At 44.3% G+C, this 17,895-nt stretch overlaps 1 protein-coding gene across 4 annotated transcripts; it reads right to left on the bottom strand.

Annotated features, from left to right (window-relative positions):
• Positions 1-223: 223 nt before the first annotated feature.
• LOC139557141 (transcription initiation factor TFIID subunit 4-like) lies at positions 224-13,578 on the bottom strand. Of its 4 annotated transcripts, none has more exons than XM_071371559.1 (16): positions 13,325-13,578; positions 12,365-13,195; positions 11,023-11,177; positions 10,741-10,887; positions 10,041-10,154; positions 9,665-9,787; positions 7,350-7,439; positions 7,025-7,210; positions 5,079-5,214; positions 4,877-4,988; positions 4,593-4,762; positions 4,338-4,468; positions 2,515-2,640; positions 2,303-2,359; positions 2,066-2,185; positions 224-1,865 (listed from the first exon to the last, which is right to left on the bottom strand). In XM_071371559.1, exons 1-16 carry the CDS (start codon positions 13,548-13,550, stop codon positions 1,698-1,700), a joined length of 2,892 nt encoding a protein of 963 aa, XP_071227660.1. In that variant the 5' UTR covers positions 13,551-13,578; the 3' UTR covers positions 224-1,697. The 4 variants fall into 4 exon arrangements, with proteins under 4 accessions (XP_071227660.1, XP_071227651.1, XP_071227668.1 ...); XM_071371550.1 differs by having other exon boundaries at positions 4,868-4,988; XM_071371567.1 differs by lacking the exon at positions 10,041-10,154 and having other exon boundaries at positions 4,868-4,988.
• Positions 13,579-17,895: the final 4,317 nt, after the last annotated feature.

A 17,895-nucleotide genomic window follows, 5' to 3' on the forward strand; every position in this document is an offset into this window, starting at 1 on the left:
AATCCTATTGGTTCAACCAGACGATTAGGACCACCTAAATTAAAATGAGCTACATGGAAAGTCTGTACAGTATATTGACCTTGCAAAACTACAGCTCTACTACAACACTGTTCATCCAAGATCTGCAAAAACCAAATAATAATTGTATTTCATAAACTGAACATGCAGACGTCAGTGATGTAGCATTTTCCTCTAGTGCATGAATATGAAAATTTGGCAAATATTTTGCACTTTTATTGAAGGAGTTTATTATCTTTCAATCCTATACAAAACCATTGCAGTTAAAAAACTTTAGGTAAAATATTTACATATGAACAAGTGTCTGTGCAAAATGTACAAGAAATAAGGGAGACATGCAATGCTTCCCCCTTACTTTGATTTCTCTGTAAGAGACAAATATGGAAAGTAACAGGTACCGAAAAATCTTCATCTAAAATCAAAGTGATCAGGAAAATATACCACAGAGCTCTAGCCAGGGCTGTCCAATGGGGCATCAGAACAGAAGCACAGATTATAGAACAGATAGGACAGCTTTAAAAAATAATAACATCACCATTCATACATCAGAATATCATCAAGTCTAGGGTTAGAATAGAAGAATAATGCAATGATTTATAATAATTAAGTTATTTGAGAAATGGTAGAATACTACATGCAGTCCAATAAAACTAATAAAAATGAAAATTTCCTACATGCATGTGCACAGTTGTTTTGTGGTAACAAAGGGGTCTTTGAGTTTTGTCTATTTTAAAATAGTTTTTACTATTGTTGAAATCCAATAATTCATCATTGCAAATACCTAAATTTCCCAAAAATGCATATATTTTTTAAATCATTAAAATACAATTGTAGAGACTATCAACTCATTCCCTCTAAAATACAATTTTTCACACCTTAACCCATGCAGAAACACAGGAGATGTGATCTCAAAAAGACAAATGGAGACCGAAAAGAAAAACATGTTTGATCTGATTACAGAATATAAATACAAGACATTGAATTCAAGACAAGCTCAAACAGAGAAACTAAAGAGACACATCGACTGCTTCAGATTTGAGAATGAATCACTAGATAAATTGCTTTGCTGTTCAACATTATATTAAAATATATGGCTTCTTTTGTCAGGAAGGCAAGAAGAAATCAGAAGTGTTCAAACTACTTCAGAGGCCAATAGAAAAACAAAAACAAAATAAGGATAATTGTTCTTAACAATCGCTAGAAACACTGATGATTAATTATTAAAAATATTTTTTTTCATATAAACAGAATTATAAAATGAATTGAATATGAATATTTTGTAGAATCGCACTACAAAATGGCCTTCCAAGTAAAATGTATAATAATGTGTATTAATTTATTTACAGCTTCATTAAAAGGGGATTCTAAAACAAAGTCAATAAAAAGGAAATAAAAACAGTAGAAAATGTGAAAGTTCCAGGATTGCTCTGATGGAAGGTGGAGGAGTGTAGAGGGAGCGGTCGAGCCTAGAACCAGATGAAGAGCAAAAGGACAACCAGAGTATACAGGGGAGACAAACGTTCCAGTCACTTTAGTTAGCTCCATTCACTGTGGCCTGGAGAATCTTGACATCGTTGTATTACTGTCCTCTTTATCCAATTCTAGGGTACAGCCCTATTTGAGGGAGTTGCTTTAGTGGAGGTTAGGGTGACAGCTCTCTGGTCTGGCTCTCTGGGAGTCTATTTGAGGAAGCCTTTGTAGAGGAGATGGGAGTGACTGGTGTCTCTCTCATTCTCCAAACAGAAGAGCAGGTCCCTGAGGTTGACACGCGTGATGCGCTGGCGGATAAACTGTCTGGATGCTCCTGAACTACCACTACCAGAGGCAGAGGGACTGGACCCTGAGCCCTGAGAGAGAGATGGGGGAGGGAGAGTGACAGTCAGAGAACAAAAGGGAGTTTGAGGCAGAAAGTGAGAAAGTGGCAGAGAGTTGAGGGGGAGTTTGAGGGCAAAAGACAAATAAAAAAGGAAACAGAGAATCTTGTGATTTGATTACATGAAGAAACAGCCCACAACCACACTTTGAGAGAAGGTGGAGACCATGTTACCTCAGCTCCAGCTGCAGCGGCTGCAGCCTCCATTTTCCTCTTCTTCCTGGGGCCGATGGCTGCCAGCGCCGTCAGGTTAGCTTCCTTCTGTCTCAACTGAAACAGCTCCTGCTGCTGCATCTGGAGACAAACACATATACACGAGATAGGCCTACACAAACACACCCCTACTATGGACACTTCGGTGACACATATTTTGTCATGCCAAATTCTCATAACCCTATCCATCCCTCTTACCTCTTTGGCCTTCTGTTTCAACCGCAGCTGCTCAGGGTCTTCTTGACGAGAACGAGACTGAAAGGACACCCATCAGAAAACAGATCGGAATGTATTAACTGGGTCTCCAGAATAAAGTAATTAATGTCCACCCTCTAACCATTAGTGGCCCTAAAAGTCTAATATAATGGGAGTGATAGTGGAATGGGTCTGTGCTGAAACAGCTCCAGTACCTTTGCTGCCTTCATCAGAATCTCTCTCTCCTGCTCCTCTTTCCTTTGTTTCTCCATCTGATCCAGCTGCTCAAAGAACTTGATCTGGGCACGCATGTCGCTCGTCTGCTCGTACCGACTGTCCTCCTATCAACACATACAGTGGGGAGAACAAGTATTTGATACACTGCCGATTTTGCAGGTTTTCCTACTTACAAAGCATGTCGAGGTCTGTAATTTTTACCATAGGTACACTTCAACTGTGAGAGACGGAATCTAAAACAAAAATCCAGAAAATCACATTGTATGATTTTTAAGTAATTAATTTGAATTTTATTGCATGACATAAGTATTTGATACATCAGAAAAGCAGAACTTAATATTTGGTACAGAAACCTTTGTTTGCAATTACAGAGATCATACGTTTCCTGTAGTTCTTGACCAGGTTTGCACACACTGCAGCAGGGATTTTGGCCCACTCCTCCATACAGACTTTCTCCAGGTCCTTCAGGTTTCGGGGCTGTCGCTGGGCAATACGGACTTTCAGCTCCCTCCAAAGATTTTCTATTGGGTTCAGGTCTGGAGACTGGCTAGGCCACTCCAGGACCTTGAGATGCTTCTTACGGAGCCACTCCTTAGTTGCCCTGGCTGTGTGTTTCGGGTCGTTGTCATGCTGGAAGACCCAGCCACGACCCATCTTCAATGCTCTTACTGAGGGAAGGAGGTTGTTGGCCAAGATCTCGCGATACATGGCCCCATCCATCCTCCCCTCAATACGGTGCAGTCGTCCTGTCCCCTTTGCAGAAAAGCATCCCCAAAGAATGATGTTTCCACCGCCATGCTTCACGGTTGGGATGGTGTTCTTGGGGTTGTACTCATCCTTCTTCTTCCTCCAAACACGGCGAGTGGAGTTTAGACCAAAAAGCTCTATTTTTGTCTCATCAGACCACGTGACCTTCTCCCATTCCTCCTCTGGATCATCCAGATGGTCATTGGCAAACTTCAGACGGGCCTGGACATGCGCTGGCTTGAGCAGGGGGACCTTGCGTGCGCTGCAGGATTTTAATCCATGACGGCGTAGTGTGTTACTAATGGTTTTCTTTGAGACTGTGCTCCCAGCTCTCTTCAGGTCATTGACCAGGTCCTGCCGTGTAGTTCTGGGCTGATCCCTCACCTTCCTCATGATCATTGATGCCCCACGAGGTGAGATCTTGCATGGAGCCCCAGACCGAGGGTGATTGACCGTCATCTTGAACTTCTTCCATTTTCTAATAATTGCGCCAACAGTTGTTGCCTTCTCACCAAGCTGATTGCCTATTGTCCTGTAGCCCATCCCAGCCTTGTGCAGGTCTACAATTTTATCCCTGATGTCCTTACACAGCTCTCTGGTCTTGGCCATTGTGGAGAGGTTGGAGTCTGTTTGATTAAGTGTGTGGACAGGTGTCTTTTTATACAGGTAACGAGTTCAAACAGGTACAGTTAATACAGGTAATGAGTGGAGAACAGGAGGGCTTCTTAAAGAAAAACGAACAGGTCTGTGAGAGCCGGAATTCTTACTGGTTGGTAGGTGATCAAATACTTATGTCATGCAATAAAATGCAAATTAATTACTTAAAAATCATACAATGTGATTTTCTGAATTTTTGTTTTAGATTCCGTCTCTCACAGTTGAAGTGTACCTATGATAAAAATTACAGACCTCTACATGCTTTATAAGTAGGAAAACCTGCAAAATCGGCAGTGTATCAAATACTTGTTCTCCCCACTGTACATTCATTCACCATAAAGTACCAGACCATAGGAACACATGCTAAAGATGCAAATATGCACAAAACTGTGCAGACCTTGAAGTTGATGTTCCTCTGCTGGGCCACCTCAGAGACTTTCTCCAACAGGTTCTGCAGCCTGGTCTGGGAGGCGTGGGACACGTAGTTCACTACCTCCGGCCCCAGATCACTCACACCAAACTTCTTACCTGAGGAGGGGAAACACTTGCAGTCAGTGAAAGCTAAGCTCAAAGGTGCATGTTTCAGTGTGTGTGTGTGTGTGTGTGTGTGTGTGTGTGTGTGTGTGTGTGTGTGTGTGTGTGTTAGTCTCACCTATTTCCAGTATTCTTCTGGTCAGTGTGGAGGTATGGAGGAAGGCCTCGTCCTTACAGGACCGTGTCACCGCTCCCACCAGCTCGGAGTTGGTTGCCAGGATACGGGCACTCTCCTCAGACAGGTTAACCCCAGCCATAGATGCCACATCATTGATGTCATCGTCATCCCTGGACACAAAAAAAACAGTCAGCCAGGCAACAGCTACAGAACTTTTCAATCTTTAATTTTAGTTGTGATAATTGTCCTCCTACTGGTTTGTGGATGTGACATACATAGCTGACCTGAACGTGCCCCCAGCTTCCTTCAGCTTGTTCTTCTGAACTACAGTGGCCAGAGAGGGAGCACCAGGGGACAACTTAGATCCAGTCAACACTCCAGGCTTCACCATAGGGACTGAAAGATAGACAGGAGTGAGAAAGAGATCAGACAGATATGATTTCTTGGTTTCTCTTTTTGTATCACATGGTCTCCTCCCCCACTCACCTGTCTGTAGCTGTTTGAGCTGCACCTGTGGCTGTCCCATCATGATGTGACTGTGGGGGGGCGGACCTCTGAGGGTCACCATGGGGGTCACCTGAAGAGGCCTTACCATTGCCCCCTGCTGCTGAGACTGGAGCACCTGATGGTTCAAGGTTAGGGGTCAATGAGGCAGTTGGAAAGATGTAGGCGGGAAATCCTTTCATATACACTATATATACACAAAAGTATATGGACAACGCCTTCAAACAATTATTTCAGCCACACCCGTTGCTGACAGGTGTATATAACCGAGCACACAGCCATGCAATCTCCATAGTCAACATTGGCAGTAGAATGGCCTTACTGAAGAGCTCAGTGACTTTCAATGTGGCACCATCATAGGATGCCACCTTTCCAACAAGTCAGTTGTCAAATTTCGGCCCGGCTCTAGCTGCCCTGGTCAACTGTAAGTGTTGTTATTGTAAAGTGGAAATGTCTAGGAGCAACAACGGCTCAGCCGCGAAGTGCTAAGCCACACAAGCTCACAGAACGAGACCGCCGAGTGCTGAAGCGCGTAAAAATCGTCTGTCCTTGGTTGCAACATTCACTACCAAGTTCCAAACTCCCTCTGGAAGCAACGTCAGCACAATAACTGTTCGACGGGAGCTTCATGAAATGGGTTTCCATGGCCAAGCAGCCGCACACGAGCCTAAGATCACCATGCGCAATGCCAAGCTTCAGCTGGAGTGATGTAAAGCTCGCCGCGTTTGGACTCAGGAGCAGTGGAAACGCGTTCCCTGGAGTGATGAATCACGTTTCACCATCTGGCAGTCTGACGGACAAATCTGGGTTTGGCGGATGCCAGGAGAACGCTACCTGCCCCAATGCATAGTGCCAACTGTAAAGTTTGGTGGTGGAGGAATAATGGTTTGAGGCTCTTTTTCATGGCTCGGGCTAGGCCCCTTAGTTCCGGTGAAGGAAACTATTTTTTGTTTGTTGTACTTTTTACCCCTTTTTCGTGATATCCAATTTGTAGTTACAGTCTTGTCCCATCGCTGCAACAACCCTACGAAGGTCGAGAGCCATGCGTCCTCCGAAACACGACCCTGCCAAGCCGCACTGCTTCTTGACACACTGCTCACTTAACTCGGAAGCCAGCCGCACCAATGTGTTGGAAGAAACAATGTCCAGCTGGCGACCGAAGTCAGCTTGCAGGCGCCTGGCCCGCCACAAGAAGTCGCTAGAGCGCAATGGGACAAGGAAATCCCGGCCGGCCAAACCCTCCCCTAACCCGGACGACGCTGGGCCAATTGTGCATCGCCTAATGGGTTTCCCAGTCACGGCCGGCTGTGACACAGCCTGGGATCGAACCCGGGTCTGTAGTGACGCCTCAAGCACGGCTATGCAGTGAAGGGAAATCTTAACGCTACAGCATACAATGACATTCTAGACAATTCTGTGCTTCCAACTTTGTGGCAAACAGTTTGGGGAAGGCCCTTTCCAGTTTCAGCATGATAATGTCCCCGTGCACAAAGCGAGGTCCATACAGAAATGGTTTGTCAAGATCGTTGTGGAACAACTTGACTGCCCTGCACAGAGCCCTGACCTCAACTCCATCGAACACCTTTCGGATGAATTGGAACGCCGACTGCGAACCAGGCCTAATCGCCCGACATCAGTTTCCGACCTCACTAATGCCCTTGTGGCTGAATGGAAGCAAGTCCCCACAGCAATGTTCCAACATTAGTGGAAAGCCTTCCCAGAAGAGTGGAGGCTGTTATAGCAACAAAGTGAGGCCCAACTCCATATTATTGCCCATTATTTTGGAATGAGATGTTCAACGAGCAGGTGTCCACATACTTTTGTTCATGTAGTGTACTTCTAATACTAACGATTTTAATCGTTTAAGAGTAAACAATGAGATGTGATTATAATCTATCACTAATAATAGCAATATGGTGGTATAGTACCATTGGGGTAGTCAGCCCCTGTTTGCTGATGAGGTGTGGTCTGATGGTTGGGGCTACAGGGCGCAGGGCTGGGCTGTCCAGTACCACCATGGTGGGGGTGGTGGCAGAGGCCTGCTGCTGGAGTCCACTGTGCTGGATGAAGGCTGCTGAGTCTGGGGTGAGCTGCCGCAGGGCAGGAAGGCTCCTCTGGAGGACAGACAGAAAGGCAGATAATTTGATAATTTGGCAGAATAGTTTGGTGGGTAAGCAAACTGGTGGGTGGGTGCTGAAGACTGGGTCATAACTCGGTTTTGTTAATTCAATGGTGCGTAGGAGGATTCCTTACCTTGAGGAAAGGCACGAGGTAAGGCTGAGGTGAGGAGTTGAGCTCTCTGTATAACCTGTTGGTGAAGTCCTCCACTTCAATCTTCCCTTCCTGTTGGAAATGAGAACAGACCATCAGTTCCAAAGAAATATGCTAACTGTTAATCATCAGATTGCAATCCCTGTCTATTGTGATACTCTCAGCAGCTGACACCAACAGTCCTGATCTCTACCTGGATCCCATCAGTGGTGTGTGTGGTCTAGAGGTGGCACCACCCAGAGTAGTGTGGCGGAAAAAAATTCTGGGGCCTGTAGTTTTTTTTTCTGATCTGGTAACCTAACCCGGTAAAACTCTAGACCTTATACGGTATAATGTGATTAATCTGTCATAAAAAGGTTTAATATGGGCTATGATGGGACCAGATGGGGCTATGATGGGACCAGTTTTTCTAAATCAAGTCACATGGTTTAAAAAAAAATCTCCTGGCCTTAGGGAGGATGAAAACTCTGTCAAACTGCATTAACCTTGTACTTGTTCATAACAACTATATTTTAAAGAAGGACTAGGGGGGTTTCCTATTCAGACACCTCTTAGAAAGCAACCTATTTGGACAATACAACACACAGGGCTGAGTTTGCTTTATGTAGGTTTGCATCGTGTAGTCCTGCCCTAAGCAACTGCAGGCCTAATTAAAGATGTATTCAGTCTGTCAGCTATTGTGTTTATTGATTCATTCCAGTTAATAATTTTGGATTGAAAAAGTCTAGGTAAACTAGTCAGCCCAAGTTTTAATATACTGAACAAAAATATAAAAACGCAACATGCAAAAATGTCTACGATTTTACTGAGTTACAATTCATATAAGGAAATCAGTCAATTGAAATACATTCATTAGTCCCTAATCTATGGATTTCACATGACTGGGCAGGGGCGCAACCTACTGGGGAGCCAGGCCCAGCTAATCAGAATGAGTTTTTCCCCACAAAAGGGCTTTATTACAGACAGAAATACTCCTCAGTTTAATCAGCTGTCCAGGTGGCTGGCCTCAGATGATCCCGCAGGTGAAGAAGCCAGATGTGGAGGTCCTGGGCTGGCTGTTACACGTGGTCTGCGGCTGTGAGGCCGGTTTGACGTACTGCCAAGTTCTCTAAAACAACGTTGGAGGCAGCTTATGGTAGAGAAATTAACATTAAAATTATCTGGAAACAGCTCTGGTAGACATTACTGCAGTCAGCATGCCAATTGCACGCTCTCTCAAAACTTGAGACTGTAGCATTGTGATGTGTGACAAAACTGCAGATTTTTTGTTGTTGTCCCCTGCACAAGGTGCACCTGTGTAATGACAATGCTGTTTAATCATCTTCTTTATATGCCACACCTGTCAGGTGAATGGATTATCTTGGCAGGATAAATGCTCACTAACAGCCATGTAAACAAATGTGTGCACAAAATTTGAGAGAAATAAGCTTTTTGGAACATTGGAACATTTCTGGGATCTTTTTTTTCACTTCATGAAACATATGACAAACACTTTACATGTTGCGTTTATATTTTTGTTCAGTATATAAACCAAATTTGATCCGATTCACAATTTCTCACAAACAAAATGGGCTACAAATTCACAACGTTACCACTTTGTTTACCCTGGCCAGAGGGACAGGGCGCATAGTAGGCAGTTGCTGTTGTTAGTAGCCTAGAGTTGATCAGACTAAAAAATAGTATTGTTTCCATACAATACCGCATGTCAGATGGCTAATGTTTAGGTGTATAGGCTACTACATTTATGGATTTTTTTTACCTTTATTTAACTAGGCAAATCAGTTAAGAACACATTTTTATTTACAATGATGGCCTAGGAACAGTGGGTTAACTGCCTTGTTCAGGGGCAGAACAGATTTTTACCTTGTCAGCTCGGGGATTCGATCTTGCAACCTTCCTGTTACTAGTCCAACGCTCTAACCACTAGACTACCTGCCGCCCCACAGAGTTTTTGCTTGTGTCTGTCGGGAGTGATTGCTAAATAAATACTGGATAAGTTGAGATAACGCCTTAAGCTTTGTGCCCTGACCATGCAACCTGCAATTTACTTGAATCTGATTGGTCAAGACACGTTAAGAGCCTGAAGCAGCATTCCGATGTGAAGACCAGAGAAATTATGCACGAGTTGTCAACTCATGAGGCAAAACCGTCAAGAAAACAGCACTTAACACTTTGCATCAATATATTTTATTAAACTAAATCAAAAGTGGTGTGACGCTGCCACACCTGATTGAAATGTGAGGTGGCAAATGCCGCCTCGACACATGTTTTCCGGCAGCCCTGGTGTGGTCACTCACCAGGAGATCTTTGACCAGGTCTTTAACGTTGGCGGCAGTCTCTGAGGACTGCTTCCCGCTGGACGCCAGCTTGATTAATGTAGACAGGAAGTTCTTGCATTTCTTCACATTCTCCATCGTCTCCTACAGCAAAACAAACAAGGGGCAGCCTTAGAAACAGAGTCAAGCTCCTTATTTCAGGAACCATCATGGTCTCTTGCTTCATCAAAAGCCATCATATCCTTCTATCATATCCTTCTAAATTTGCAGTATTTTTATTGTGTTTACCAGAGACCATCAAAGCACTAGAAATACAGCTATGGTCTAGCAAAGGAGCATTCCCTGAACAGAGGACCTAGCCCTGACCAATGGGGGTGGGTGGAACCTAGTTCCGCACCGTTGCCAAGGTGACAGTGGTCCCGGGTGATGCGGTGACGGTCCTCTGGGTGGCCCCTGGTAGCGCTGTCCCCATAGAAGTGCCTGCAGCAGCCCCTACCACAATCATGGGACTCTGGAGGGGAAATACACACACCATCCAGGTTGTTATATTCAATGCACCATAAGGTAGATCAAATGTATGACCAAAATAGTGAGCTTTGAGGAGACACCTCATTAAAGGGGAGGAGAGCTATAGCATGGGGCTCCACACACATACTATCCAGCACTGGCCGACAGCAAACACTCTTCAGATCCCTTTAAGAGGACCCAGTGCATACAAGACCTGACAGAACTGAAAAGGAGTCAGAAACTGTTGGCCCGGGACAAATCAGGCATTCACTGAAACCACTGGCTGTGATAATGAGTGTGTGAGAGCCTGCACTCATAGTAGATGCACAGAAAACACACATACACTAAACTGACACACCAGGAAAGCACTCTCACACACAAAAGGGGATTCAAGCTCAAAAGAGATGCCTACGTTACAGAAGCTCCCCTCGAGAGAAATTTAAAAAGGCAAGTTTCACATGACTGGTGCTGTTTCTGGTGCTGTTTCTGCCTTCTGCTAAGGCCCTACTGTATAATATAACCTACTGTGTGTATCCTACTACATCTCTCCTGCTCTGCTGTAGCCCCCCACTGCCTGTCCCCCACTGTACCTGTAGGACAGGAGGCCTCTGGAGTGTGGTGGTGACAGGAGGCTTCTGGAGTGTGGTGGTGACAGGAGCAGAGGTTGGCACAGGCGAGCCCTGCTTGATGATAGTGGTGGGAGTCACCTGCCTAGTGAGGATGGGCGTTCCAGGAGCCTGAGGAAAAGAGGAAGGTTTAAGACTAATTTAACCTGAAAGGAAATTATCTGAAAAGGGGGGTGGCTGGTGGTCTGATCTGGAGAGTACTTTTGGGGGTAGCTGGGCTGAGGTGACCGTGTCTATTGAACAAACCTGGACTGAGGTGATCTGGAAAGGAGGAGTGCTGGTGGGGGTGGCTGGGCGGGGGGCCATGACTCCCTGGGATTGGGACTGGGACTGCATCTGAGCCAGGGTCTGCTGGTGGATCATCAACAGCTGCCCACTCTCACTACGCACCAGGACCATACCTGTGAGAGAGAGAAAAGGTAATTCGACTTCCCCTAACCGTCCTGTCACCATGTTAGATTCCCTTTATAACACTGTAATACATTTGTAACAACACTCCTCTACATCAACAGAAGAGAGATTCTGTAGAACAGGTAGTACTTGGCAGCAGTTTAGCTCCGATCCGCCCACATCTGCTAACAATTAGCTGAGAGATAGAGCGCTGGATAATGACCATAAACACTGTGCCATTTCATGCTAATCAGTCTTCCTAAAGAAGCAAGGCGAGACAAGGCAAGGCGGCAGAGTTCCATACAGACCGAGGCGGCAGTGTAAACGAGTCACGCTGTAATCTACATGGTAATACATCGGGACACCGTGCCTCGCCACAGGGGGATCAACACTGACTACGCTACAAGAAGGGTCTCAAGAAAAAGACTGGCTGCATTACAGGCACAGCTGGTCCTGTATTCACAGAGAGCTCAGGACAGGACATTATACACACACTTCTTAGACAGGCTGGCACATAGGGCAGCAACAGCCTCCACTTCTGGTGGTGGTCGTCATCATCATACAGCATACAGGTAATACAGTAGTAGTGCTCTTACCAGGCCAGAACGGTGTGCTATACTTGCACATGCCATATTCCCGTCTGCCTTCCCTTATATCTGTTGGTGTTTATGAGTGATCAAACGTTTTACTGTGTAGACTAAATGTTACATGACAGAATAAATAAAGCATAGGGATAAGAGAAAATATATTGAAAAGCTCTGAGTATTTCATTATCTACTGTCATACATCAATTTCCATTTCCTGAGTGTTAACAGGAGTTGACAGGAGTGTTAATAGTGCACAGGCAGAGAACAGCGCAGCACAGACACAACAGGAGAGCGCTTGGGAGGCACAACAGGGCACTCTACATCAATTCAATGAACAACCAAGACAGATCAGCAGGGAAAGTTCGGGATTTTCTGTGCAAATGATGAAGCAATGAACAACCAGTAAGTTTTGTACCTTTGATTGAACGGTCAACATCATCAGAGAATAATCAATGAAGCAGCAAGTATACTATTACAACACCAAGTCTGCAATATACTTCTATTTGACTGTCTTTAAAACAATGTGTAGGCATAAAATTATAAATACCAGAACAATATTATGTTTTCGTATATTACGTTTTGTATTTAGTTTCAAAGAGAGACAAACGTACCTGGGGGAAGCTGGATGTTCTGAACGTTGGGCTGGTTCGGGGATGTCTGGGGGTGCCGAGGCGCCAACACCTGTTGCGCGATAGAACGGCTCCCTCCCGGGCTCGCAGCCACTGTCACCGGAGTGGAAGCCCTTGGTGCGCTCTGGAACGACGGGTTCGTTACAGCACAAGGAGCATTCTGTATGATTGTTTTGGGCGCCTCTGCCATGATGATGTGCGACCCCGCACTGACAGCCACAGAGGTGGGCGACTGACCATTGTTCAGGCAATCGAAAGGCAATCCCGCATTAGGACCATTCATCGCTGTACCCGATCCCGCAGTTTGCATAGATGGCCTCACAATATGTGATATGGCAGGTCCAGTGCCCAGACTCGCAGCGTGAGACGAGGTGACAACATTCGCAGCGTGAGACGAGGTGACAACATTCTGAGAGTTCACGAATGATGTCTGGATGATAGTGGTGTTCAATGAAGGTGGCATTACTGCGCTCGCATGTCCTTTTGACAACCCCGGCCCGTTGTTGACAACTGTGACAGCTACCGAGGCATTGCCGCTACTCGTGCAACTATTTGACAGCGGTGTCCCAGTGCGAGAGACAGCGCTTCCTGAATTGTGACAGTTCATTAAACTGCCTCCATTCAAAGTTTGAGATGCGGAAGAGGCTACTTTCCCTCCGTGGTTTGGGAGAGGAGTTATTATACTGGCACTGACAGCAACAGTCTTTCCTTGGCGGTGTCCTGCCGATGAGTCCGACTCACTCGATGAGGCATCCATAGCTGAACCCTGGGACCTCGTATTACTAATAATGACACCCCCTTGCACTCCAGCCCCTGTTGTGGAGCGGAAACAAGGGTGAGAGAAGGGGGTGAACAATGCTAAGTAGGTACTCACAAGATAAACTAGTGTTTGCTTTCGTTTACACTTGAAACAACAAGCAAAACAACGTTACCACAGCATACCTGCTTTTGCAACCTCTTGAGCAAGTCCCCGTTTGTTCTGCTGGACATTAGCATTAAACCCTGTCCCGGAACTGGCCATGTGTTTAGCGACTGTCTGGCTACTTGCCTCAGGGCTCTCGTGACCCGAAAGCTCGGACTCAAGAGACCCCACAAGATCACAAACTACTTTCTCGTCCACCTCAGCGTTAAAGAAAACCTCATCTAGCAAATCGGAGCCTGCCGCCATCTTCACACTACTGCAAGCTATGGAGCGTCGAAAGTGACGCGCGCAGGCGCAAAATACATGCAACGTCACCCAACAGAGATTCCAAAGTGCGGTGATTGGTCGTTTCCCGGTGATAAAGGGCGGGACAAATGGCTCCTGACTGACATTACGGAGGATGTAAGGGCTGAAACAACACTGAATAACAAGAGCTAGTGGGGAGAAAATAAACTCGATAGTACATGTTGTATGACGCGTATTTGCGATCATATTCTAGCCAACTGATTGTGGAATTACTCTATGCTATATATTCGATGATGAAATTATGGGTAGCGACAGGATTTTAACCATACATTTAGAGTAATTCCCAGGTGGAGTGCATCTGGGTTCTGTGCTCTGGGGCTTCAAGATGGCTACGCTGTTTTGTTCAGCTAGTTTGGAGCGCCACTGTAAAAATGCATTTGGCCACGCCTCTTACAATACAGTTTTTGCATGCTGTCAAAACCACATGGGGGGGTGTCAACACAGAGGAAAAGTTGGGTTCTGTGTGAAATACATTTAAGGAATTGATCAAACTTGAGAATTTGCTGTTTTTGATAGGAAATTCCTATTGTTAGGCGTGTGTATGCCTATATATAATTTTTGTCTTATTTCAGATATCTGAACAAAAAAAACAGCTCACAGACAATGCATATCTCGGGGACAAGTAGCCTAAATGTAAATATATATATATATATATATATACAATTAAAACAAAAAATTAAGACTATGACAATATGTTGAAGGCTATTTCATCATTGCCTTAAAACATTTAGGACAAAGCTGCCTAGTAGTATTTTTCAAAAGCACACTTAACTGAGAATCTCCAATGAAAGTGGTTTTTTTTTTGGCCAGGACTATGATTAATCGTGAAATTGTCACTGAATGTTTGTGGTTATAGACGAAGATGAGCACCAGCTACAGATTTGTTGTGGTTAATTTATCCCACAAATAGGGTTGCGTGTCTCCCCTCAAAGATGGAGAGGAGAAAATAGCGCACAAAAAAAACATATTGAACAGATTGGTTTTTAGATGCATGAACGACTGAAAAATATATTTAACATTCCACAGTGCATAGGACACTTCATGCCCCATCAATGATAGGCCTATGTGCCATGGGTAGCCTAAATCCATATTGAGTTGTCAGAAAACGTTTAAGCTATTCCCTAAATCCAACTTAAACATGGCTCTCTAGGCCTATTAAAGGGACGTGTTGCAGTGATACGACAATCATTTAATTTGTCTTTTAGGCTATAATTTTAATGGACATGTGTCCCCCAATTGGGTTTATAATATAAAGCACCAGCTTTAACAAATTGTGCACCTGCTGATACATTCGACTTTGGTGTTTGCTTCAGGGAATGCTCAAACAAGACGGCTTGTGTTGAGAAGTAGAAATAAAAGCTACTTAACAGCAACAATGAGCACTGGATTACCTTATAGTGGAAGTAAAATAAGTCTAATATCCAAGGCCTGGATTCGTTAGGAGGGCATTTTGTATTCACTCGACATGGATAACTCGACGGTGGCTTTGGCAAAGGATGAGTTTCCCTCAATTTAGGTGTTGTTTGGCAATTGGTTTTGCCCCCTGAATTTAAATGGTGCTGCACGTTTGTGAATTATTAACTCTACTTCCAAAAGCCACAATATTGTCATCTTATTTTCACAGTTAAATCATTTGGGACAGAAGGCCAGACTACAAACAGACTAGTGCCACCCAAAGATTTTATGAATACATCATTTTCAGAGGGAGTGCCATTATGGAAATAAATGTGTGTGAGCCACCTAAACCACAACAAGGTTTACCTCACTACCCAGCCATTGTACAGGTAGGAGACAAGGACCAATACATCTGCTCTGCAAAAGAAAAACATGAAATAATTTGTATTCCATGCATATGATCACACAGCCTAAGACTGGTCGTTGTATGCATCAACCAATTGCTATAACATATAACATACTCTGGACGGTTCTGACTTAGAATATGTGGACAACTACAAATACCTAGGTGTCTGGTTAGACTGTAAACTCTCCTTCCAGACTCACATCAAACATCGCCAATCCAAAGTTAAATCTAGAATTGGCTTCCTATTTTGCAACAAAGCATCCTTCACTCATGCTGCCAAACATACCCTCGTAAAACTGACCATCCTACCGATCCTCGACTTCGGCGATGTCATTTACAGGCCACAGTGTCTCCTGACCCCTCCTGTCTCAGCCTCCAGTATTTATGCTGCAGTAGTTTATGTGTCGGGGGGCTAGGGTCAGTTTGTTATATCTGGAGTACTTCTCCTGTCTTATCCGGTGTCCTGTGTGAATTTAAGTATGCTCTCTCTAATTCTCTCTTTCTCTCTTTCTTTCTCTCTCTCGGAGGACCTGAGCCCTAGGACAATGCCTCAGGACTACCTGGCATGATGACTCCTTGCTGTCCCGAGTCCACCTGGCCGTGCTACTGCTCCAGTTTCAACTGTTCTGCCTGCGGCTATGGAACCCTGACCTGTTCACCGGACGTGCTACCTGTCCCAGACCTGCTGTTTTCAACTCTCTAGAGACTGCAGGAGCGGTAGAGATACTCTTAATGATCGGCTATGAAAAGCCAACTGACATTTACTCCTGAGGTGCTGACTTGCTGCATCCTCGACAACTACTGTGATTATTATTATTTGACCATGCTGGTCATTTATGAACATTTCAACATCTTGGCCATGTTCTGTTATAATCTCCACCCGGCACAGCCAGAAGAGGACTGGCCACCCCTCATAGCCTGGTTCCTCTCTAGGTTTCTTCCTAGGTTTTGGCCTTTCTAGGGTGTTTTTCCTAGCCACCGTGCTTCTACACCTGCATTGCTTGCTGTTTGGGGTTTTAGGCTGGGTTTCTGTACAGCACTTTGAGATATCAGCTGATGTTTTACTTGCTATAAGTGTTTTACTTGCTATATTGTATTTACTTCGCCACCATGGCATTTTTTTGCCTTTACCTCCCATATCTCACCTCATTTGCTCACATTGTATATAGACTTATTTTTCTACTGTATTATTGACTGTATGTTTGTTTCACTCCATGTGTAACTCTGTGTTGTTGTATGTGTCGAACTGCTTTGCTTTATCTTGGCCAGGTCGCAATTGTAAATGAGAACTTGTTCTCAACTGGCCTACCTGGTTAAATAAAGGTGAAATAAAAAAAATAAAACCTTTTTTTTAACCATCTTACTTATAAAACCTTATTTGTTCATCGAAAATGGTGAATAACTCACCACCGGTTAATGAGAAGGGTGTGCTTGAAAGGATGCTCTTAACTCTGCAATGTTGGGTTGTTTTGGAGAGTCTCAGTCTTAAATCATTTTCCATACACAGTCTGTGCCTGTATTTAGTTTTCATGCTAGTGAGGGCCGAGAATCCACTCTCACATAGGTACGTGGTTGCAAAGGGCATCAGTGTCTTAACTTAAGCCTAGTTCTGGCGAAACTGGAGGGCGCGCAATTAAAATAAACAATCATTAAAATTATGGATATTAAACATTTCGGTACATACAAGTGTCTTATATCGGTTGAAAGCTTACATTCTTGTTAATCTAACTGCACTGTCCGATTTACAGTAGCCAATACAGCGAAGCATGCCATGTGATTGTTTGAGGACGGCGCCCCACATCAAAATAGTTTTCCACTAGCACAGGTTTCATAAATTCACAAATATCAATTAAAAATGCACTTACTTTTTGAAAATCTTCCTCTGATTTGTCATCCAAAGGGTCCCAGCTATAACATGTAGTGTCGTTTTGTTAGATAAAGTCCTTCTTTATATCCCAAAAAGTCTGTTTAGTTGGCGCCATCGATTTGAGTACTCCACTCGTTCAACATGCAAAGAAAGGAATCTGAAAATCTACCGCTAAACTTTGATTCAACAAGTCAAAATATGTTTCTATTTACTCCTCAGATACCCTAAAATGTAATAAAACTATAATATTTCTTACGGAAAGAAGTATGTTCAATAGGAAACCGATTTTAGCAGGTGCATCTTGTCTTCATCGCGCACCCAAACACGAATTTCCAAGACTGTGTCCCTGTACTAAAACTGATATTTCTTATTCGTTTTGGAAGTTACAAGCCTGAAATCTTGAACATAGACTACTGGCACCCTGTGGAATCCATAGGAATTGCATCCTGGGAGCTAGAATTCAGTATGTGTAACGCTCGTCTTCGGGTGAAAGAGAGGAGGACCAAGGCGCAGCGTGGTAAGTAACAAACAGAACACTACAAAATACAAAACAACAAACGAAGTGAACAAACGAACGAAACAGTACCGTGTGGCGAACAAACACTGACACGGCAACA

Source organism: Salvelinus alpinus, chromosome 2 (genome assembly GCF_045679555.1).
Source record: "Salvelinus alpinus chromosome 2, SLU_Salpinus.1, whole genome shotgun sequence".
NCBI lineage: Eukaryota > Metazoa > Chordata > Actinopteri > Salmoniformes > Salmonidae > Salvelinus > Salvelinus alpinus.